At 32.2% G+C, this 27,074-nt stretch overlaps 1 protein-coding gene across 3 annotated transcripts in view; it reads right to left on the bottom strand.

Moving 5' to 3' along the window:
• Positions 1-27,074, bottom strand: part of NFAT (nuclear factor of activated T cells 3) — a 69,629-nt gene that overhangs the window by 18,964 nt on the left and 23,591 nt on the right. For 2 of the 3 annotated variants that reach the window (XM_085192338.1, XM_085192344.1), the window contains exons 2-3: positions 3,545-3,842; positions 429-611 (exon numbers count right to left, since the gene is read on the bottom strand). In XM_085192338.1, the coding sequence (XP_085048464.1) occupies positions 429-611; positions 3,545-3,842 (481 nt within the window). The remainder of the gene's footprint in view (positions 1-428; positions 612-3,544; positions 3,843-27,074) is intronic. The other variant, XM_085192354.1, reaches the window with a different exon arrangement.

Genomic DNA, 27,074 nt, shown 5'->3' with positions numbered 1-27,074 from the left:
TAACGTAATTTGTAATATATTTAGTAGGTACTTTAATCTTAGCCTATACCTTTAGCCGTATTCAATAAAGAGGTTAATTAGCATAAAAAGGATTTCTCACAGGTTTTTGTCTCGTTAAAATATCTGTTTTCTCGTAAAATATGGATGATATGCAAAAAATGTGCTGTGAGAAGTTTCTGAATGATCTTCAAATGTGGGGTTAGAGCAGCATACAATGAAGAAAATTAATGTGCGCAGCGTTAATATCGAAATATGACAACATGGTCTCTATATATAGTACAGGGTAAGTATCATATATAACGATATTTAGATAACGGCCCATTAACGCTGCGCCCATTAAGTTACGATAAAAAAAATAAAAATTCCAAAAATTTAGTCAAATAATAGATATAATTGGTCATTAAATGAATGAATCCAAAGCAACGTACGCGGGAATGGGCAGCGCGGGCGCAGCGTCGGGCGCGGCGTGCGCGTGCGCGTGCGCGGGCGCGGCGGGCAGCGCGAACGCGTACGCGTCGTTCGCGTCGTCGCACTCTACCTTTACCCCGGAGTCGCACTCGCGCCGCCGCTTCGTCTCGGGCTGTTCCCATTCCTCTGTCACCTCGGACAATCTGTGCGATATGGTTTAATTTTTTATGTAAATGGCGTTGTTCTGGAAAATATTATTAGTATGCAATAGCTGAGAAGTGTCTGACTGTACGTGCGATGGTTGTGCAAACAAACAAACATCTGGGAACTCAATGATGAAAACATGCATCATTGCACTCCACCAACCATAAGCAGTTCCTGGGAGAGGAAAACGGAGATGCTTGCTCATTATACTTTCTCTACCTTCACCGTCAAATGTCAAAAACGCGTGACAAAAACGATATAATGGTTTCCAAGTTGGCGTGTTAAATATTTTCTTTAAAATGTTGGTTATATTGCATTCCGTTGTTATCGTAGAATCTGAACGATGAACAATAAATAAACCACATTTTAAAACTAGTTATTTAGTTAGTTGCTTTGAGATTTCATCTGCTTCTTCAAAGTATATCCAAATAAACGTCATATATAACATTTCCCTTTTCCTTATAGTTCTGCGTATACAAATATTTTTATAAATGTAACGAATGACGCAATTGGAGCAAAATGATAATTTTCTATAAGTGGACCTCGTTTATTGTCATCTCTTAGCACCAACTGTATTTTTGGCAAACGGTCTTACGTTTAATATTATTTCATTCAGCTTTCTCAGTTATTCAGTTATTTTAAATTAAATTAACGCTAGCTATTAAATTTAAATTTGCTACTCAAGGCTTAAAATCTCAAACATAGTCTTTAAATAAACTTAACAATAAAGATTATAAGTGAATCACGCACAACATTATGAAATTGGGCAAGACGTATAAGAAAATTTAAATTACTATCTTTTATCATTAGACTGCCTGTAACATTATGTTAATATTTTAACACTATTTGTTGTCCAAGTCAATAATTATATCATATCAAGGAAGATCCTTCGTTCGCTTTTACCTTTAAGAGCCAGGATAGAGACAGCATCAGAGATGAATCACAGCCGCAGCGTGCCAAAAATACAAATTAGCACGTGCGGTACCCACGCGCGCGCCATGTGGCGTGCCGTGGTTTATGCGAGACTCGTCCTCGATCATTTGAGGCGAGATAAATAGAGGCGGAGATTAACGCGGAAAATTAGTTCATTTCTTTTATTCGTTTGCTAATTCTTTTCAGACAAAAGAAAGTATCTAATCATTGTGAAATATTAGATGTTCATTAAGGATACTAAGAGAACATAATAGCTAATATTTAATCACGTTTCTTTTTAACACTATATACCTCTCAATGGCACGGCATGTTTTCTTCTTTAGTCCGACAGGTATTTTCTTTGCAGTTTTGGTCAATACAAAGATTAATCTAATGTTAGATATTAATTACTCTATTAATCTATATAGTGATATATATAAATAGTATTCGATCCTGAGATTTGTCTGTATGTCTGTGCACAATTTTCTAGTAATATAATTTCGTTTAATGTATAAAAAATTGGTACCTAAATGAGTATTTTTTATTGTTTTTCAATGAGAATTAATATATTGTCGATATTTTTTTAAATGTCAGATTTTTGTAATAATTAAGCAAAGGTAACATACTTTAAATCCCTCTTAGCTTTCATAAAACCGTAACATACCGTCACATATTGTAAATAAAGAATCGTCACGCCTTCAATAGCCATTGTTATAATATGGTTTTTATTTTAAAAATATCGTTACTAATTACATTCACATCATTGAATCATGAAAAGAAAAGAGTTTCATATACAAATACAATATGAAGTTTTGGACTAAATTCTTTATGTTCTTTAATACAGTAATTAGTGCCGGTGCGTTAACTGACATTCAATATTATATAAATAGCTATGTAAATTACAAAAATAATAGGCAATTAGCAAAAAAATGTAAACTGTGAGGTACGAGCAAATTTATTATCTCTTCAAAGCTATTACTGGCATTAGTCTGTTTATCTTGTAAAACCAAAATCAGCTGCACGCTGTATCCCGCAGGAAGGAGGGAAGGAGGGAATCTAGTGTTAAGACACTCTGTTCCCCCCTTACCGCCGAATTCTGGAAATATTGCGTGTTAAGAAGCGGAACTTAACGCTGCGTTTTGATTTGACACCAGAGCGATCAAATGAAAACATAAATAAAAATAAATATTTCATTTCCCCGAATGGGGATCGAACCCACACTTTGTGCCCCTGCGCCACGACTGGCCTCCATCTATCTAGTACTAGTTTATCTATTAGACAGACAGAAATCAAAATTGCACTATGTTAGACTCACAGTCGTGAATCTTAAACGAATAATAAATTGCAATTTCCGCACTCGTGACTTGTAACAACTTTACAGCGACATATTTGAGGAACTTCCTTTAAAAATGACATAATATTATTGTTTTACCTCTTATTTAATTATACTATATTTACTATAATGTCAACATAAGGATACTATAATAAATAATCAAATAGTGTTAATTTGTTATTTGATGTTATGAGGTAATATTTACTACGAATTATTTTCGATTGTGTAAATTATCCTCTATTGCAAGTCTATTTGTAAACTATTCTCATTAGTGACAAAAAGATTAAAAAACAGTATTAAGTAGCATCCTGAGCTCTATATTTTCATATCTTCAATTGACAAGAAAGCATTACGTGAATAAAATAAAGAAAAGATAATGCAAGCATAGCGTCCTACTATAACAAAATTAACAAAACTATCAAATTTCTTCCCAGAAATAATCAGTTGAGTATTGCCACTCAACACGCAATATCTCCATAATTCGGCAGATAGTGAGGAACGGAAGTGTCTTAATGGGAACGGAATATCGGAACACTAAGTTTCCAGGTTCCCACAGCTTACCATGCTATGTGCGGGATACAGCGTGAAGCTAAAAAACATAAATTCCTTTATCTTTCAGCCTAAATTCAACCAAAATTAAATAATTCCACAGACTCAATAAGCCAAAGCAAGGAGCAAGAGTCTCACCTGTTCACCGGGTCCGGTCCAAGGCCGCTGTCGTTACTATTCTCACAAGGTTCAGGAGGCCGGAGCGCGTGCGAGTGGCTGTAGTGACCGAGTTTCCCGAACTTCCCGAGATGGGCGTACTTCCCGGCGTGGACTGCGTGAACATTTTTACCGGGACCGAGGACGTTTTTACCGGGGTGGACTAACTTCCCGCCGTGCAGCATTTTGCCCGGATGCGGCCTCTTATGCGGCGCACGCATCACCTTTCTGTGCACCCGCGCGCTCATTGTCGCTGTCGTGGACATTGTCATTTTCATGCCTGTCAACAAACAGGGTCTGTTAGACCGACGTGCTAATGTAATAACATGCGTGGTTTTTGTTATTTATTTATTATTAATTAATAATTAATTATTAATATTCAATAATTTGTATAGATCGATTGTGATTAGGGAGTGCTTAGTTGAATAACGGCTTACGGCTGATAACTGATAGAAATGGGAATTTAGAAGTTCCACATGAATTGATTTTAATTCAAGTGTAATATTTTGTTTATAATTCTAATTAGAAAAGTTAGTTCCATATCTAGTTATCATTTATTATTAGTTTATTCATTCACTTGGATTAAAATATATTAGTAGGGTAGAAGTAAAATTGTTTTTGTTTTGAACAATAAGAAGTTTAATGTAAAAATTGATATGAATTAATAATTCTGAATAAAATAAACTTTATTCTAAGTCTATTTGTCGGTAACTCAGACGCCAGCAGAACCTTGAACTGCATTGTATCACGCATAATAATTCATCGGCACTAGGCTTTAAAGATAGTGATCGAAGTCAATAACCATAAATCATGGACATGGTAGTGAATACTTATTTTTTTTTAGCTTCACGCTGTATCCCGCGTTTATCAGGGTAAGTAGAGGAAGCCTAGTGTTAAGACACTCCGCTCTCCATTTTCTGCCGATTTCTAAAAGCATTGCGTTTTGAGCGGCAGAACTTTGCTTGAGGCAACGCCATGCTTGAACTGGCTGGGCATCAGAGCGAAGAAATGAAAACATTAAATATTTAATTTCCTCGACTGGGAACCGAATCCACAATCAGTCACGTTTGCCTTTACAGTCACACGCTAGTGTACATATTTAGACAAATCAAAATTACTATTCAAGCACCGTGCGTGCCTAAGTATAATATAGTATGTAGATAGAAGCTTTTGACATAGATCACTTAATACATTTAAAAACAACAATTTAAATGGAATCGGTAAATATTTAAATTTGAATTGAAAAGGAACTTGGTACCGTCGTCACGTCGATGTTTTAAACGAGTACACCTGTATTATATATAAATACGTATCTAAATTGAATATTAATAAATTGAAAGCCGCGAAGGAAATTGAGTCCGGCGTTAACGAACGGCGTGTGACAAAAAGTTCTCTCTGCATATCCTGCTATGCGATTTTATTTTATTTTATGATTTTTTCTTACTCTAAATAAAAACATAGAATTATTCCTAGTAGTATTAAGGACAGTAAACAGCTATAGCCATATAAAATCCATGATATGATTGGCCTCATATCGTACTTGCGTCAACCGCCTCGATAACTAATGATACCCTAAATACGTTCATTTCACATACAACTGACTAAATATAGCAGTTCCAAATTCATGCGTAAATATCTATTAAGCAATGCTGGCTAATAGTATTGAGGCCTCTCAGGGTTGTTTGAGGGTGAGTTGAATGAAATAGTGTTTAATAATTTATTAAAGAAGAATCAAAATCAAATCAAAAAGAGAAGAAAGAGAGACGCTTTTTGTTTTTACTGTATAATTTGTTGAATTCATTAACTATTTGACGATTGGAGCTTATTTGAGGCAAGTGTATGAACAGACAAAGTTTATGTACCGTAATCGTGCCATAAGATATTATGTATACTATTAAAACTATATTACTGCGGCGTTGAGTCCTGCCACTGAACACGCAATGTCTCCAAAATTCGGCAGAAAGTACGGGAAGGGAATGTCTTAACACTAGGTTCCCTCTGCCTACCCTGCTGTGTGCGGGATACAGCGTGAAGCTGATTTATTTATTTATTTATTTTTATTAAAACTATAGTGAGCAAATGATTTCTATCTACTGACGCGGACTATCTAATGAAATTTTAGTGTAGTTTGATAAGAATGTATGCCTTAGTAGTCAGAGCGTCCCGTTTCCAAGGGTTTTACACGTTTTGTTAAAAACATTTTTTTCTACATTATATATTTATATTTTTAGGAATATTCTTACTTCTACTTAATTGTTCGCCCTTTTTTCACAGATATACCGTTGCACCTATAGCTTTGAACTCCTTATCACCGCTTCTCTGACAAAGCCCAAATACGACATCTTTATAAAAGTTTTAATCACTGATTTAGCCGACATGGCTAGACGAAGGTCACGGCAAGAGCAATATACGAGAAGGATAAATAAAACAATATATTTTATCTACCTATACGAGTATTTTGACTTTTGAATTTCAGTATTTTGACCAAAAGTATTTTTAACCAGAAAAGAACCCTGTTCCGTGGCCTCCGTTTACTATTTTATACCCAATCAGAAACACTGTAAAATCGGGCACAAACTTTACAAAGATTATTCGTATCATAAAATTTACATATACTACGCCTACAATTTCAAATATTTATAATATTATGTCAGCATAAAAGGAAAGCTTACAAAGTTTTGCAAAGCTGCGTCCCCCAAGTGCGAGCTCACAACCACTAAGCCCCGATAGCGTCATTAGTATCTGTCAGTTAATATCAGTCAGTGCAACAAATAAGACCGCGAAATAATTATAGTAGGCAGTTTCAAGAGAATTATATTTCAAAAGTATTATAAACTGTGGTTTTCCCACAACGCGGAATGAACAGGAGACATTTCACTGATATTAATTATATACAAACCTACTATTTAAATATTTTTTTGGTTCTTTTTTTGTTAAAGTTGTGGTTAGCGCCATTGGCTATAATTTTAGGTGCACGATAATATGAAGGCTACTATGCTTAAAAATAGATTGACTCTTACTTCCTTTTAAAAAAGGCTTGAAGAATGTGACATATAAATGAAAACATAACTACCTTTATCTTGTACCTATATAATTACTGTCTTGTTATTTTTGTTTGTTACTGGTTAAACACGCAGTCAATAAGTTGTTTATAGTAAATCTTTTAAGATTCATAAATAGTTAGTATATCTATTTAATTATTATATGTTTTAAAATGTATGGAGTCAGTAGGTACTCTAGCTAAAAAATTATACATCAATAATTTCTATATTTAATAATATTTAGAGAATATAAAAAAAAATACAGAGAACTAAGCTATATTATATATATGGCCCATAAAATACTTGACATGACTGTCCAATATATTTGTGGAAAACATGCATACACTCAACTTAAAATTTAACACGTGCTTCGAAACCTCCTTCTTTTAAGTTGGTTAAACAATATACAGGTGATTCAAAGTACAATGACAAAATTGAAAGCAATCTGATCTCAACGCTGTTATCAGTACAAATCTCCAGCAGGTCGCGACTCGGGAGGAAGTCATCAGTCGTAAAATTCGGCCTTGTTCATATAATCGTTGGTGTGATGTAATTTTGTGATTTAAGTATATGGTGTGTTTTATTACTGTCATGGTACCTTGTGTTATGTGGATTCATTTCTTACATTATTATAAGTTCCGCCACTTAATATGTAATGCTTTTAGAATTCAGCAGAAAATGGGCAACGAAAGTGATTTAATGGACACCGTACCTTTGTTAACACAAGACCTTCCTCATGATCCAGCCAATCAAAAGCCAAAACAAATCTACCCAAATTGTAACATTGCTTGGTGGCATAACTAACAACATGTTAACACTCCCACTCCACTGTACTCCCCCACTAAAATTACCCCCCCACTGCACCACTACCTACTTGAAATATATAAAATTGTAAGCTTTTAAAATAAATAGGTAGGTACATAGAAAATCATATGTTTGTAAATAATATTGATTATTGATGTCCACTTTCGCCGACGTCTATCGTGATAAGTGTGCAGACGCGACAGTGTATTGAACTCTTGACTACTATATAATGGCTTAGGTACATACATACATGCCAATACATATATGTTGTATTTAATGGACAATGGACACGCCTTGTTGGAAATTTCTTTACTTTACACTAGTCGTTGCCTTCTACTTTGTTTGTGCAGACTTTGAGACATAAAACCTCTTTTTTTCTCGCTTTGGTGGACAAAGCGCGGCGTTGAGTTCTGTTGAAATTTCGAGACATTGGGTGTTGAGTGGCGAAAGTCAACGACGCGCATTGTCTTATTATCAAAGTGAGAAAATCTAAATAATTAACTTTCAAAACTATAAAATATTTGCAATCACCAAAAACTCCGTATGCATCCTGTTAGATATCGTGTCTAAAGAGTAATCAGTGCGATTTGTCACTGCAAAAAAATTAAAGTATTGTCATATAAGTAAAGTGAATATAATTTTTTTTTTAATCGTGCGCAGCGCGACTGTAATGCTGTGCACTCCCTTCCCATGAACACGTCGAGGCATTGCTTGAAAAGTGGCGGAACTCAACACCGCGCGTTGCCTTGTTACCTCAGGGAGGAAATGAAAATATTAAATAAAAACATTTCATTCCGCCGAGAGGAAATCAAACCCACAACCGTCGCGTTTACAGTCACAAGCTATAGCCCCGGTGACCTCTTACAAAGAACATTGAAGTGGTTCTATAAATTGAAAATATTATGTAACATAAAGAATGGGTCACAAAATGAATAGCATTTCGGTGGACACTCTGATCCTCCCCGCTCCCCCTCCCCCCACCGCGCCGAGCGTGGCACTGCACGTGACTATTATACTTTGAAATGGACCAGATACTCTTGCATTTCGTATATTAAATATGTTTAACTTAATTATTTAAATGAAGGCAGACTGTTGTTTCTTGTGTGTTACATAAGAGGTAGATTTTAAACTACTTTTATGTAGTAACGTACGTGTATTATATACCGATACCGAAGTCTCTTCGAAATTCCATACAAAATTTTAACAGTGCCACTGTAATATTTGACAAACACATTTTAGCAACTTGTTAAGACTATACAGGGTGGAATTGTAAGCACCACTTTAAATGAAACCACAGCTTTAACTACTCTATAAAAGCCTAATATAATTCGGAAAAAAAATAATTCCCAAAAATGATAAAGTTATTTTTTTCAAACAAAATAAATAATAAAATTATTGTTTTAAAATAAACCGCCATTTGTAAAGTATAACATAGGCACGCACACACTCAAAGCGTCAAAGCTCACAAAAGTCACTGTCAAAGCGGCAACGCCGTACACTTATGTGTGCGTCACACGTAATACAGGTATGGATAAAAATCCTACATCCAAACTGTTGAGCTACCTTGATTAATTTTTTTAAATCTGGGTTTGAAATATTTTACCCTATATGCAGTTTCAGTAAAAGAAGCGCTGCCTCTTCCATCCTGTATATGTTCCTATAAACTCCATTTTTCATTTACTTTGCGGCAGCGGAGTTCAACGCCGCGTTATGCGCCAGGTCAGGGCAAAGATATTTTTAATCCACAACTACTGATCATATCTACTACAATATAATAAATCGGTAAAATACTATACATTCTTGGTGACATGATCGTATAGTGAGAATTGATGTTAATATCCAAGACAAACTTTAGCTTCGTAGCATTTGTTTTATAGAGCCGTGACATGACATGAGGAAGACATAGCTTTATGAAATCAATAAACACAAACATTTTATCTTCCTATATATAACTAATATCTATATATATTTAATATAAAATGTTGTATGTTAATTAATATTTATAAAAAGTTTCATTGAAATACAAAATTATGTTAAAATCTTTTTCACGTATGTAAAGTAAAATGCAAATGAAATTCTAGAACAAAGATTGTATCAACTTCTGATTCTACATTCAATTTTAGGCGAATGCTTATTATTAGATACAAATATAATAACTATATTTACAAATTTCAACGTCTTTTAGTTTAGCTGCGCAGTATCCTGCAAGGCAAGGTAATAGGCAGAGAGAATCTGGTAATCTACTGTATAGACACTCCGTGCTAATTAAGACACTGCTGTTACCCAATTATCACCAATATTTCGAGGCATTGCGTGTTGAGTGGCGAAATGCAACGCCAGGCTTTTGCCTTTGTGCTAGAGCGAAGAAATGAACCCTCCTGGGCCACGACTGGCCTCAAATTTAAACTTCTTTACGAGCTATCCGAATTCAAACCTACGTCCATCTCATTCGGTCATACACTTCACTTACGCAACGTTAACAAGAATAAATAAATACAAAGTAATTTTTGTTCAACTAAATTTACTTATAAGATTGTTTTAGATTTTTCCGCACTCCTTTTGATCGAGGTGCAGTAAGGCCGCCCACGCTGTAGTACTGAGTTACTGACTACTGGGTATGCAAATCTCTTACCGTCGCAATTTAAAACTGTGTGATGATCTCCGGGTGTAAACGTAGCGGGTTAATGCTTCTTTCATATCATACTTATTGATAATCTCTCCTCATTCTTATTATATAATTTGAAGTAGAGTAGCCGTAGGTCATCAAAATTTTGAAATTTTTCATAAAAAAAACTTCCCGTATTCCGCATATAGCACGGTAAACAGAGGGATTGAAGTGTTTAAACACTCCGTTCTACATAATTCGGACAAATAATCGAGGCATTGTGTTTTGAACGGCGCTATAACTCCTTACTAGATCAAGGAAATTAAATTGTTTTGTAAGTTGCATGTGAAGGTGGTGGGTTTGATTCCACCATGTGAGAACCGTTCACGTCAACCACATCATCCTCTGACTGCAACAGTCATGAAATTGTATCAAATATCCAAATCTAAGCAAAAGCCTAATCCTATAATGGTATTAAAAACGAAATAATCATTATCCCTTTACGTATTACCACACATTGTTTGATAAGAAAACAATGATAAATGATAACAAAACAAATATAAACAATTGGCATAATCCGTCCGTAGAGTCAACATATGTAAGTAAGAGTAAGTGGGTCAGGGAGACGCTGATTACCAGCGAGCCGGGCAGCCAGCATACGGGCTGGTACACCTAAATATTTATATCATTCAAATCGACGTGGACGTGATATCATGAATATGGGATGCATTTGTTTGTTACGACATCTATTTTCTTATTTGTCATATATACAAGTTCAATAATTAATTCAGGTATCGAATTTATGTATGATATTTTTTCTTTTATTTTTCAAATTAGTAGTTGCGTTTTGAACGTGCTAACTAAATAATAATAGATTGTAAGTTTAAAAGAGATGCAGATAAATTATAGCAGTCACCTACACCAGAATTAGACAAAAAGTTTTAAAATTAAATTTATTATTAGTATTCAATAATAAATATGTATATATAAAAAAATCAATTTATTATTAATATTTCATTTCTTCTTCAGGAACACGCAGCGTTGCCCTCAACACGCAATACCTCTAATGTTCGGCGGAAAGTGAAAAACGGAAGTATGTTAGTTAATATGAACGGATTGTCTTCCCCTACCTATTCTAAATTAAAATTCCTCGAAGTTAAAATAAAAAGATTTTTTTTTAATATTTTCAAATAACCTAGTATGTATGTATTATAATACATTTATAACTAAAAAAAATGTATTTTAACACTAACTTATAATAAATTACATACGAATATTCTGGAAAGAACAAAAATGTTATTTACAAAAAACATTTTTGTGATACTTAATTTTTAAATTATACCTTTTATTTAACGAGTTTAACTTGCTGTTAGTAAAAAAATTGCGCTTGTTCATAAACAAATATTAATTAAGAATTTGTATAATTTATTATGAAAAATAAAGATCATATAAAATTATTTTTCTCAGTTTTTGTACATATTTTGACGCCATTTTAGCGTAGATCTTGCGGCGTTGAGTTCTGTAACTTCACACACACTTCACAATTGTCGAGAATCTCTGCGAAGAGCGGAGAATGTAGTGTGTGTCTATGTACACGCTATACATGTGATAAAGTATAAAGGTAAAATATCTTAAATTACTTACTTTTTCTTCAAAAGAATACATTACAAATATTTTTATTATTACTCCTTTCACCTATGTATCTCTCAATGGACTCAATTTGAAAAGTGGAAACGAAACGTTTAAAAATAATAAAAAAATCTTTTTATATTTAATACCTTTTTGTTTACAATAATATAAGATGTAAATAAAAATATTATATAAGCAACATAAAGGTTATCGACTCCTTTCCTCAGTTATACTCCAATATGTTATTTTATTATTGTTTTTTTTTTCCTTATACAGCGTTAGGTGCTAGCTGTTAGTATAAAACATGTATTGTTCTAGAGCCGAGAGTAATTTTTAAAGTATCGACAAAAACTGCAGTTAAGTAGCGTAAAATCCAATGACGTAAAAGTCAGTGGTGTAATGAACAAAAAGATGTCCGTAAAAATAATTTAACCACAGTTGATGCGAATCAAATTTTCATTACGTAGTTTAAAATTATATAGTTTTTTAATTTTTTTTACTGTTTTTCTATTTTTACATATCCCCCATATTGTGTGGATTACGCATAAATAATCTGATGCTAAGTTAGTCTTTTATTCGTTTTTATACTGATAGATATTGGGCTGCATAGATATTCACATTCAATATTTGACAAAACTTCTAAAACTTTTTACTTCTATATATTAAGAACTGAAATGAAACTCTGCTGCACTCCTCCACCGTACCTCCGTGTGTTCTCCATACAACGAGACATTGGCGAAGTGAGTGCTGAACAGAAGAGAACTATTTATTTTATTATTTTCAGTAGCTTATACTAAAAATAAAAAAAGCCCCCCAGCCTCATCAATAAGCATACGATGTTCATAGCAGATTTGAGAATCAGATAACTGCCGATCAAGACGTAGATAGCAGTAGACTATATTTTACACCCGCTGTAATGACTGCCGACAGTAAAACAGTCGTTAAATTGACGACCTTGTTTGACGTTTATGGTGTCATTCTCATTATTATTGCTTTATGCTGACTCACATAAAAATTACTTGTTCGAGCACCCATGTGACGTCACGCGATCGTATCTCAAATGAAACTTGGCTGAAAAACATATATAATCGGCTGTGATAATTATATATGTTTTTTTAAATAAATATTTAGCCACTACGTATTATTCTAAATTGAAACGGATGAACACAATAACTTCGTCTTGTATTTTATGTCCATCTTAATAAAAAGCTGAAAAAGTTAAAGCTGAATTATGTCATAATTTCTTACACATTAGCTATATCTATCAGTTGAGATTAAAGGTAAAGAGCCGATTAATTAAATTAATTATGAATTTTATATAACTATACCTTCTAAGTCGTTCATGTATTGAATAAACACGATACGAAAGACAACTGTAGAAAGCAATTATTATAGCAAAAATGTTATGTATAAAATTGAAAATAAGAATTGATAGCCTTAGGTCAATATCACGTACCTAAGTAGACAGAATAATATATTTTGACTCAAAGCCGACGATAAGATAATCGTATGCACGTGACGGCAGAGATCGTAATTTTGTTTAAATAAAAATATTAGCAGTTATTTATACACAATGAAGTCAGCTGTCTCAATACTGATGATCCAAGGTTGTAGTGGAAATGCGATTAAAATCAACGACTAATTTTCGCGAAGTGAAGCGATTAAATAATAATTAGACAGGGGCCGCTGACGCAATTAAATTTTATATATAGGTAGTACTTCAGAATGTTTAGATGGTTTATAATAAAGGCAAATTGAAATAACAACATGGAAATACAAAATCTATATAATAATGAAAGTTTTGCGATCTAAAACAACTAAAAATATAAAATACTAGCGGCCCGCCCGCGGCTTCGCCTGCGTGAACTACGTTATTATTAATTTCTGTCTCCATGAGTACCTACGTCCCATAAGTGACGACAAAATTTGAGACTCCTAGCATTTGTAGTAACAAAGTTTTATACAAACTTTCGATCCCAAAAACAACCCCTTAGAAGTCGAATATTGCAAATTCCCGTCTTAGCGAGCACCTACGTCCTATTAATAACTCCTATGCAAAATTTCAGATTTCTAGCACATGTAGTTTCTGATATTTCGTGATGAGTGAGTGACCTTTCGATTTTATATATATAGATTACTAGCGGCCCGCTCGCGGTTTCACCCGCGTGAACTATGTTATTATTAATTTCTGTCTTCATGGCTACGTCCTAGTGACGTCTATGCAAAATTTGAGACTCCTAGCATTTGTAGTAACAAAGTTTTATACAAACTTTCGACCCCAAAAACAACCCCTTAGAAGTCGAATTTTGAAAATTCCCGTCTTAGCGAGCACCTACGTCCTATAAATAATTCCTATGCAAAATTTGAGTTTCCTAGCACATGTAGTTTCTGAGATTTCGTGATGAGTGAGTGACCTTTCGATTTTATATATATAGATGACTTACAATTAAAAGTACTTATAATTAATTTTAAAATGAACTTATTTTGGATAGTTTGTTCATAGCTATAGCTAATATAGAAAAGTTCTACTTAAAAATAAAACATTACACCATTTTTTTTTTGCGTTAAAATCTATTTCTTTTCAACCGATGCTAAATACTCGTATACGACTTGTCTACAATAGACAAAAAATGCGTCTAAAAGAATTAAAAATATATATGAAGAAAGAAACACGACGTGTCTCAAATGCTCTATTTAAAACCGGTAATTACATTATCAACCGTTTCAATAAACGCAACTTAATTGACATTTTCGAGACAAATAAGAAATCACGTTTAGGGCCACGCGCGCTGATGAATTACAATTTTTATTATTCCACAAGATGGAACGGATAATAATGATATGTACACCTACAAGGGAAAGGGGGCACAATGGGGCATATTGGACATATATCTATAGTATTAGGTGTGGGTATTTTGCATCTCTATTAAGTCGTTTTTGGTACAAAAAAAATAACTTTTTTCGCTATCTTTTCATATACGAATACACAAATGCCACAAGGAATATGTTTGGATTAACACTACCATTCTTTGTTGCATATTTCTAACGAAATTGTGTTTTTATATATTTTGAATATAAACGCTAGCTACTCTATACATTTATGTTACTTATTTTATTTAATGTTAGATTAGATTACACAGGCATAATGTAGACGTGTCTATGGGACACAATAGGCTATTATTTTGACATCAATCCCCCATAAAACAAGAATTAGAAGACTGAGAGTAAGTTAAATGAATGAGAAAGTGTTAATCTAATCAGTTAAATAAAAATGAAAAAACTCAAAAACGTATATGATGGCAAAATATTGTGTAAATAAATAATGTAATAATATATATTTTTATATCTGTGTGAAATAAAATAAAACCAGAAAGTAAAGATTTAACAAGAGACGGCAATTCAATTTAATTTGATTGAACTGAAGACTTATTAAGTTGCTCTCACTCATTGTTAGCGTGACTAACACAGTCATCTATGGGGTGCACATTTTCTTTTCAATCTTTTCAATAGAAGCTTAATTTTATTACAAATTTAACATATGAAAGATAATATCACGTTAAAAATAAAATACCTATATATAATAAGTAAAATGGTGTAAATTTAATCTACCAAATGATCTCTGCCATCTCTACTCTAGCCTATTAGATTAAGCATATTACAACGGGATATAGCCACTCTCCGCACCCAATAAACTAATGCAGTTATCATCATACTACCAGAGAACCAATTGACGCGTACAAGACGCGTTGCCATAGCAACGCGTATGACACTACTCAAAAATGTATAGAGTCGAACTGCGTGTGTTATGTTAGTTTGTTCTATTTATTGTATTGTTTTTTTTATAAATATTAGCATTCATCTCACCTCTATATACATTATAATTGTGCAAAATTTGATATTCCTCAGTATTTTTTTTTTAATTAGGTAGGTACACAGTATTTGCCTCACGTATTCATATATACATTTTCCTTCCAGTTTCACGCTGTATCCCGCAAGTAGCAGGTTAAGAAGAGAAACCCTAGTGTGAATTCGATTGTGATTGCGTGTTGAATGGCGAAACTAAACGCCATGTTTTGCTTCGACACCAGAGCAGCATAAGAAATGAAAATATGAAATATTTCATTTTCTTAATTAAGAACCGAACCCCCACTCTGTCACGTTTACAGTCACACCTTGTGCTCCTGCGCTACGACTGGCCTCAATAGACACCAAACCCAATATAGTAGTTGGTTGAGGACCCTCGACTTCCTCTTAGTAATCGCCTCGTAACTGCAAGTGAGTGGCCACTGGCCGGCGTAATTGAGAGCCGCGCCTGTGACCGCGTCATATAACTGACTATGCAAGCGTTAAGCGTGTGTTGAACTCGCGCTAATTTCTAGTGACTCTTTTGTTGGGAGAAAGGTTATATTTTACGTGAATATACTGTATATTTCAGTTTTTATCCTAATTCTTAATGGTGCGTGGAAATCATTGTAATGAGACAGTATTTTAATATTTTTTGCAAGGAGACGTTTGACAGATTTATTAAATAATCATATGCAAGTTCCGTTTTTATATTAAGGATAAGCAGCATTTCTACTGCTTGTGGCACCTCCGCCACCACGGCCTCATAAGCCTTTAATCTGAGATAAGATTGAATATATTAAAATTACAGTAAGTTTAAAAGAATTGTCGCAGTCACTGCTGTGCTAAGTCATAATTATCACACTACAACACGTTACGTTGACGTTTTGATTTAATTAAAAAATATTTTTTATCGACCACGACTCTACGAGACACTTATAAAACTTTGTTCTAAATGTCTATTATAATTTATCTTAATTATCTGTTCACGCGGAAATTGCCTTTATGTAATATACAGAGACGGGTGAGATTAGCGTGACGTTACGTGACCGAGTTGCGTGGTGAAAGGAGAGTAGCGGGTTGTATATATAAGATGTAGTGAATTTGAACGAGACATAAAAGTTATTTTATTTTTTTATTATTATTATTAATTTGTATCTTGTTTTGCTGCATTTCTTGTCCACCTTTGCAAGTTGCTGAATGGACTTTATCTTTATGTTATGCCTCGATTGATCCGATGATACTACATTGACAAATTATTTCGAAAATATAACGTGTGCGGTCACCCAACATGCGGAGGGGAAGAGTGGGGAAAAGAAGTGTCTTAATGTAAACCGACTGTCTTAACATAAGGTTCCCCCCCCCCCCTACTTACCTGGGTGGGTTTTTTAATATGAATACTCATTCCATTTTTATTTATTATAAAATTGTAATTTATTTATATTTACGCTTTGAAGTTGAACCCAGCAATCAATTTCGAAAAGAGCATCAAAGACAAAATATTATAAAGATAAAAAATCTTCGTTTTTATTAATTTTTCCTAATATTCCACGAATCTAAGCGAAATTTTCATTTTCATTTCTCCTATCTATATATAGCACCTAATATACCACGAAGCCGGTGAATTAATTTTTCCATTTCTTTTTAAAGATTTAACCTATGTTCGATAGCAACAGTCATAATATTGACTAAACAATACTCGACAAATATCTATTATGTTGATAGAAGTAGTCAAATAAAAAGATAAAGATATAATGTTGACAATCGACAGTGTTCGCGCAGCAACATGTATGACAAGTGGCAGCTACGAACAAACGAGCTTACATTAGTTTGCTAAAGGTGTGTTACAATGAAAATATTTATACAAGTTAAAGGAATAGAATGTGGTTTAGGATAAAAATTAAGAATTTTTATTGGTCGTCATGGCATAGTGGCTGTAATCGCTATGATTGTAGGTTAAAACCGCTAAAGAAAAATAATTATTAATTTTTCCGTTTTAATCGGGCAAAATTGTATTCTCTTATAAAAATTATTGATAAATAACAATAACAGAAATAATAAAATAATTTGTTAACAAATTGTATCAATATTTATACAAGTAGGTTTATATTGGCTTGCCTATCTAGAGACCTTGGGGCCACTGTATCAGTTAATTTATATGAGCTCCAGTTAGTACTTGACTAACCTATATAAATATATACAAACATACATCTGCATGGCAGTTAGTTATAAGGAAAATAGCTTAGTTATTATGTCCATATTAAAATTTCAACCATTCTTGATATTGAAGACAAAGAAAGTTTACAAAAGTGTGGTTATGTTGTTTTTTACTTGTAGGTACTAGCAATTTCATAGTGATAAAATAACACATACAATATATTTAAAAACAACGCTTCGCCCGGAATCGAACCCATAATCATCGCGTTTAGTCGCACGCTTGTTCGCCACGATGTCCTCATTTAAAATTATGTAAAACAATTATTTAAAAATATTTAATTTAAGGAAAAACTAAGTGAAATATAAAAAAAGTTGACACCGCTTTTATAAATGCAACTAAATAGATTTAAACTAACTTAATAATAGTACCAACGCGTGTATAAAACCAATTAGATATTTTAATTAAACTATGCTAATATTTGTTATAAACAAAGTAACCGCAACACGAACGCGACTACGACTGCGCAGTTCCCTTTTTACAATCCAGTTTAAATAAGAACGGACTGGCTTTTACTGGTGACTTCCTCGAGATAACATATATTATTTGACAAACTTATATATATTTTATCACATATATTTATATATATTTAATAATAGAAATTACAAAGAGCTCAAAACAAATGCATTAAACTCATATTTAATTATCCACGATTAGCATCAACAACGCAACAACAAAAATTTATGAAAACACAAAAATAATGACAATTCGCCAACTGTGCGTCTATAACATCTGTATCTATATACGAAAAATACTTAATAAAACCGTACATAGTAATATATCCTTTACTAAAATACAAGATGTTAGTGGACGCTCAGTTCGTGAATGCCGAGCTAGTTTATTGGTGCTGCCCAGAACAAGGACCAATTACGGTAAAAAAATGATAACTTTCGAAGGAGCGCAATTTTACAATAAAGTACCATCACTTATAAAAAATGTTAACTCATTTAACACATTTAAATTTCAATTGGCTAAATATGTTCGCGATAATTATTAACAATGTGTTAAGTAAGTACAAAATTTACTATTTTTGTCACAGCAACTTAATCTTAAATTATTATAAGCTACATTTGTAAATGTAAGTGTAACAATTGACAACGACAACTTAACTATTGTGTTAAAGTATCGTTCTCAAGTAAGTGGCTTAGGTCTTATTGAGAATAAATGTCTATAAACTGAAATTAATAACATTAAAATATAAAAAATTATACAAATTTTTATCAATCTCTAATGGTCTTACCATATTTTTGTCAGAGGGAACCCAGGTACTTAGATTAAAGTTCCGTTTTCTATTATATATACTCCTGAGCCACGATAGCTTATAATGTTTTTCTTTTAGTTGAAATGGATAAAAAGAGAGATGCTATACTTTATTTTATGAACTTTATGAAATTCATTCAATATACAGACACTAAATACACAGATAATAACAAAATACATTTTAATTAATTAAGAAGTTGATAAAAAGACACAAATAAATGCTATTAAATTTACTATAAGGAAAACATTATGTAAATATTGTATCGAATGCATTTAACAGTACGATTGGTCACAGGCCCGCAGCGAATACGTCAAAAATTTAACTTAATAATTTTGATCGTATTTGTAAACAAGAATAAGGAAAAAAGGTTAACATTGCTCGTTATACGAGTAAAATGAAAAATGTTTTTTTTTTAGGTTATGAACGTTATTTAAGGCCATAGTTGTGCAGTTAGTCGTAGGTTCCCACGCGAGGGAATGTTATGGTCTTTTTTCTCTACAATATTTAAGTGTTTCAAATACTTCCCTATACTTACCTCTGTGTCGTTCCAAAAAGTGCCATGTTGAGTTCTTTTAAAATTAAAGTTTTTTGCATACTATGAATATATTGAAATAATTTAGCAGGCCAGATAATATTTTCGACACTGTAATACAGATGAGCTCTGCCAAGACATCAGGGACTCCAGATATAACAAACACAAAACTAAGATTAAAATTAATGAATATAATATCATTCATACAAGAGCGGCGGCCTTGAGCATAAATTAATAGTTATATAGAAACATGAAAACTTCAAGGTAAGCTACTGGTTTGACCCTAGGGGAGGCCATTTTGAAGAGCAACTTAATCTTTTCATGTTGGTAGATGAAACAAGAGTATAAAATGAGACTTAATCGTTGGAGTGGCACTCGACGATGCAGTGTTTATTGAATCGATTGTCGATAACGAGAACGATGACCCGGTGACGCGCGTCCACACGCCAGGACGCACTTATTTACTTGTAAGGGTTCTGCTAATAGAGATAGTAGGAGAGAAAGGAGTTAGGCATTCTAACTTGTAAATAATGTGGAGATTTCATTGCTTTTGTGTATGTTTTGTTTTTTATAATTTAATTATTTACTTTACTGTTTCTATTTCAAAAAGTAAAAGTATACTTTCAATTAATATTAATATTTTTGAGATAATTTTTAATATATTCTGGACAGTCCAAGTCGACGTCGTGAATTAGAAACAACGTGTATAGACAAAACATTGACTACTTTCGTCGAAAGTCACTGTAAAAAAAATTACATAATATGTATTTCCGTTACTATCCTTGAATAAACGTATGCTTTGCAATTTAGATGTAGGCTTATATAAATAACGTTTACATTCGTTATTCATGTTAGTCAGTCATTGTAGGACGTTAGCAAGTCTTGGATCATTTTGAATATTTAAAACTGCTTTATTTATCTGTTTCTTTTTCATTTTTTTTACGCCATTAGCTTATAAATCCGATATAATATACATAGATTATTTGTTTAATATTAACATATTACATAAATAACTGAAGTCATTGTTAAATAAGCGCGGTCACTATGGGCATTTGAAAACCTGTATAATTTTTATAACTAGTCTAGCAAGGTTGCTATGAAAATACCTGCGACCAGGCTAGCTAGAGTAGACTGAGTTGGCTAAGGAAGGAAGTTAAATATAAAATATTTTTTTACTTCCTGATTTATTACGCATTTAACAGAGCTGCCAAACAGAATCTAGTGTCGTTCCGCTTTCCGCCCGAATTCAGTACACTATGAGTAAAATGACGTAACTCAACGCCGCGGTTTGTCTTGCCATAAGATAACCAATTGAAAATAGAACAATTATTAATGCATTATTCAAATATATGTATATCTTTATCCCAAAAGAATAAATCAATTGGTGAATAAAGAACGGTTTATTTTTTTAGTTTTTACTTAAATTATGTTAAAATATGTAACTTATACATTTTCATAGAGAGTAGGTATAATGTTGTTTTGGATACTGGCCACGACGGTCACGGTCATAATTCTTTTCTACGAAATACGATTTTTTATCTGTATCCATACATCTAATAAATAAAAATATAACTAAACTAAAATCGCCATCTTTACATGGAAAATACAAATATGACAAAATATATTACTGAGGGCATTTGTCAAAATATAAATTAGTATAGGTATACCAGAACTCAATATAATTAATTATTTTTAAAATGTTTGTCTGTGCGATTGTGCTAATCTCAGAAACGAAACATTTAAATGCATTTTGGTAAATTTCTCCTAACATTCTGTGTTTATTTTATTTCGATTAATTAATAAATATTAAAGTTATATTAATTCACTTTCTGACGCAGACGAAGTCGAAGACATAGCTAGTTCGGAATATTTGTTAAGAGTATATTCAAGGGGCATTATAGAACCTGCATAGTAAACTGTTTAGGCGATGAAGAACCTCCATTAATGTATAAAATTTTACTTCCCTTTCTAATATATGCAAAATCAGTGATATTTAAGTATATTACAATTTTTTTCTTCACCTTTGCCTTTTAAATTTATTTATTAATTTTATCTTTCTCGTAAAAGTTATAAACAGAGGATGGATTTACATTAAGACTGGTTGTCCAACTTATCTATACCTCGAAATTGATTCTATATAGATAAACATATGTACTTGTGTATATATTATTTTTATTATATTTATAATATATGTATTTGTTTAATTATTTCCTAAAGTTTAACGTGAGTTAACTAAAGCATAACCTAGGTCGGTCCATAAAGTCTTCTATATAAAAAGTTTCTATTTAAAATGAAAAAATATGAACAATTTAATATAATTCATCAATGTAAATGCATGCGAAATTGCTAGCTTTACAATCAGTATGTAGATACTATTATGTGAAGAATATTATGTTTATTTTAATTATCAATAATAATTTATTGCCATTGATTATCACTTCACAAATGTAATTGTTTATTTATGATAACTACTAATATAGGTGTAATATTATAATTTAACAATTTACTACGAAATGGTAGGCGGCATTGACGTAAGTGGCCTGAATACCTTAAAATTTGCATTAATAATATAGGAAAAACCAAATCCAACCACAGAATATATCAATTACTAAGATGCTATTTAATCTGTGACAATATAATAACGCAATCGAATCGTAAAATCGAATAAATTATTCGATTGCGGTTTATAATACTGTATGGATTATAGACAACACACACAATATTCGAATAATCGAATATAGTAAGGGTGCATTTCCTGTAGCAAGCGCGTGTTCGAAAGGAAAGATCCTCTCGGCCTTGATCTGCAATGAGTCAGATCGAAAGGGTGGCTTTGACGCACGCATCCCCGGTTCACCTTCGTAGTACTCTGCAGGAAAAACCAACTTGAACCGCACAAATTAAATATAACCTTATTATAATAATGACATGGTTTAAATTACAACACCGGTTATGGTCGATTAATTTCTTGGATAAACAATATAAGAATTAATAAAAGCAAATAATTGTATGTAGATAGTGTCGGTGTATATTTTTTTTATAAGATAGTTTTATTATATTAATATTTTTTATACGTATTTGTAAACAAAGTTTTGTATCGTTACGCACTACTAGGTTTAACAGTAAAAAAAGTAGCACGCACTCAAAAGGATATTGGAATTGACGCTTGATGTAGGTTAGTGCCTTAACAATATATGCGCAATGAATATTTAAGTGAGCTTAGAAATGTATGAGAACGTTAATTAATTGCTATTATCATAATTTTACGATTAAATTAAAAATTGAAACAGGAAAATGTTTTGAATGTAAAACAAGAATCAAAAAAATATGTACCAGATAAATCTGGTAAGCAATATTTATATTCCAAGCTTTTCGCGGTTGAGTCAACTCAATATTATAATATGGTTTTTATGTTTATTATATTAAATTATTATTGGACGAAATATAATATGGAAGATATATTTTGTTTTATAAATTTGTAACTAATGTTTACCTATTTGTTTTTAAGATATTGTTATGTTTTTATAATTTTGTATTAAAATTGGAAGAGGTAAAGGGAATACACCTATCCCCCGATTTACACGGTAGATACGTTCCTGAGATAAACGTGTAAATCGAAAATTAAAAATTTTCAAGTCAAAACCGTGTAAATCGAAAAGCTTGCACAAAATGCATAATTTTGCTATTTAACAGTTGTGTTTTTTCAATATTTTTAGGTGTACACCACCAACCAGTTATTTTAATTCACCATAACTAGACTGTTTAACAAAAGTTTAATAATTAATTTTCATTCAAATCAAAATGTTTTAATTTTTTTATTTTAATTAATCCTATTTGGTAAACTGCCATCATTTCCCTCCAAAATTTCCCGCATTTTCCCTCTAAATTTTACTTTAATCACATCCGTTAATTTATAATAATTTAAATTATGCACTCACTTGTATTTTACGAATATGGAAAATTAAATCATTTAGTAAAGTGCGATAAAAACAAAAAAAAAATTGGGAAAAACGTGTAAAAAAAGTACCGTATAAATCGGGGGATAGATGTATTGTGATAACCCACCTCTTGTTTGTGAAACAATGCGCGGCGTTGAGTTTCGCCACTCAACACATAAAGCCTCGAGTATTCGGCGGGTAGTAGAGAAGAAATATCTTAATGATAATTAAAAAAATAAAAACGGAGCTTACATAAACATTAAAAATAATGAATAAAATCAATTTTAAAGCAGACAGACAACAATACAGTTTTATTGGATTACATATCAGAATTAATAAACATTATTCTAGATAAAAATACGTCAAGGCGATTTAGTCGGAAACCGCAATTTAAGTAACTATAGCAAGCGTATAAATAGTGTGCTACTATAGTAGCAGGACTTGTACATGTTCTTTTAAATGTCGATATAATCACGTTTGTTGAGCGTGCCATTTTGATAGTAAAGCGGGAAAGACTGCTGTGGTCCTCTTGCTTTAGGAAAAAGGGATGTACTTTTTGTGTATTTATTTTTAATAATAATAGACTGAAGAATAAGTTATTATTTTGTGTAATATTTTAATATTTAATCGAAAAAGAAGAATATAATTTTTACAACATTTCTAAGGTGTTTTAAAATACAAGTCATTCATTACTGTTGATTGCCATTTGAAAATAGACAAGCATTTAAAAAACTGGTGAAATATTGTTTAGTGACCAAGTTAATGTTGGTTTATGAAAGGTGAACCCAGTAGTAGTAGTGTGCTGTCGGTGATAGGAAAAGTATGAAAAAAATATGTAAAACTTTTGACTTGACGTTTTATATAAAAGTCAATTGAACGACTAACAAGATCCGGGTGTGTATCACCGTAAGTAATAAACTTTAAATTTTAGTTAGTTATAATTTCTGAATACAATAATGATACATGTAACCACAAAGCGGCTACTTAAGTTCCTTTGTACTGAGCCGTAAGCGCGGGGGCAATGTTTGTGAGTTAATCATCGAGCCACAGCGTAGACGGCTTCGTCTGTACCAATAATTGTATTTTATTCAAGTTTTTTCAATTCGAGAAAAGAATCATTAGATTTTTATTAAATAACCAAATTAAGAGTAATTGATAATGCATGTCTTACTTATAAAATGTAGATAAATAAAGATAGATTTATCTTATTTCGTTCTTTAATAATATTTAAACAAGACAAACAAAATGACTGACAGTTTCCAAATGGCGCGGATTCGAGTCCCGCTATGTTAATTTTTTTATGCGTTTTTAAATATAGAAGAAAAATACCGTTAATGTTTAAAAGTATCACTCCTAAATTCTAGAGACTGTCGTGGCACAGGGGCACAAGCGTAAACGGGACAGTTCTGGGTTCAAAGTTCCCAAGTTCCCTCTGCCTGGGCAGGGTTCCTTTACACGGGATATATCAAGCTAAAATTCTTCTAAATTCTAACACGCCAATACTAGCGACATATTGACCGACGTCATTCTAATAACATTATGAATCACTCAGGCGATTTGTTTACACCGTATTTAATTGGCGGTTAATTAAGCACATTTTTGCTGTCTGAAGGACTTTACGTCGCAGTTCTCCAAACTTGATGCTACATCGGTTATCCTATTGTTATCGAATATGAGGTCATTGAATTTAAGTTAATCCTAGCTATAAAGTACAGGCTGTAGTACTGTAGTCTATGGGAGATATGCTATCAGTTGTTCACTTTACTAGCTTTTAGCTTTTAGTTTGGTTCTTTTTACCATGAAATTATTTTTGTATTGATAATACTTTCAAGGTATAGGTTTACATATTAAAAATATGATATAGAAGTATCTTAAAACAAAAGGAATATTGTTGTCGTATCTCTCAAATATCTCAAAATCTCATTAGATATTTTTCATCGAAAATATTTTTGTACAAATAAAATGTCAAAATGTTAAAATAAAATTTATATTATATTGATAGCAAAATTAGAGCAAAACATTCGTTTTCAGTAAGCCTCTCACATAAGCCACGTTGAATGTCTGACGTTTGTCTGAAATATATATTTAATTTTTTTATCATTAACTTTCAGGTTAAGTCGCATATAATATAAATTAAGATCAATTTATCCTCGTATCGGTTTTTATAAGTCTTCGTCACTTCACTAGTGAGTATAATATAAAATATTATTGCGAATTGAGTTCAAGATCGATTTACTGTTGCGTGCAATTGTTTAGACAATTGTGGTAAGTTGTTGAATCACTTAAATATTACTGAGGTATGTATCTAGACATAAGACAAATAAATTTCTTTCGGCTGTGAATGCTATTGTAAAAAAAATCATATTGGGGAAATCTAAGATTTTTCGTTTTGGTATCTTTTTTTTAACTTTACGCTACATCCCACAAATAGCAGAGTAGGCAGAGAAGGAACCTTGTGTTAAAGACACTCCGTTCCCCACTCTCCGCCAATTGAACCAATGTGTGGGATCCCATGTGGGAAACCAACACACAACCAATCGCAATCAACAACTGTGCCGCTGCGCTCCGAAAGCGCAAAATTCGCGCTTAAATTTCGGATTTAAATAAAATTCTTTCTACAATATCGATTTTTCCTATATCACACCCACTAACTACTGTTTACTCCAACGTTATCCATTCAACTTAACTATCATTTCAATCAACATAAATTACCATCCACATATAAGTGCATAGCGCGTACGAATACTGAGAAGAATGCCCTCTATGCATCATAAAACATAGTCCATTTGGATAATTGATTTAATGTACCTACATATTATATCTTGGAAATTATACCTACTTATAAGAAGAAAAAGTGTAATTGTAGCACACGTTCTTGTGTCCAAAGTTTAAAAGACGATTTAAAATCGATTTTGTACAGAAATCGATTATTTATTTTAAGTATAGAATAGAGTCACTACACTTTTTATCGGTATACAATCTGTTGAGTGGAATTTTGTCTTCTTGCGCAATAAGAAAATATTATTATTTCCTATACAAAAATATTTTTTAGTTTTCTAATTGAAAAATGAAATAAAAAATTTATATGTAAACGTTCTAAATATTTAAAAATGAGATAATAACAGCCTTTAATTATTTTTTAATTATTTAATAATTTTTCATAGAATATACGAGATAATTTAAAAGTTTTTTGTTCAAGTTTTTATCTAATAACGATTACAAGACTATACCTACTCGTATTTGGTATTCATAGTCTGTAAAGCTTGGTCAGTTTTCTATGTTATATTATATTCTTATAATTGAAATGTTTGTACGTCATTAGACCATTATGTAAATTATATACCTATGTGCTCTATCGATTTACGTTACTTTTAATATATCAGTTTATAATATCTATTTAATAAACATGTACCTAAACGGTAAATATACAGTTGGAAACCACCAATTTCTTTGAGAAAACACTTTTCCAATAATTTCTTCACAGTACAGTACAGTACAGTAGTAGTTCAAGTTCAAATTCAAAATATTCTTTATTCAAATAAACTTTATAAGCACTTTTGAATCGTCGAATGTACATGTCAACAAAAAGCTACCACCGGTTCGGAAGGCAGTTCTGCTGAGAAGAGCCGGCAAGAAACTCAACAGTT

The sequence above is a fragment of the Heliconius melpomene genome, chromosome 1 (assembly GCF_056956725.1).
Source record: "Heliconius melpomene rosina isolate 202511_hmr_F chromosome 1, ASM5695672v1, whole genome shotgun sequence".
NCBI classification, from domain to species: domain Eukaryota; kingdom Metazoa; phylum Arthropoda; class Insecta; order Lepidoptera; family Nymphalidae; genus Heliconius; species Heliconius melpomene.
The sequence above is the reverse complement of the archived record's forward strand: the minus strand, read 5'-3'. Positions and strand labels throughout refer to the sequence as shown.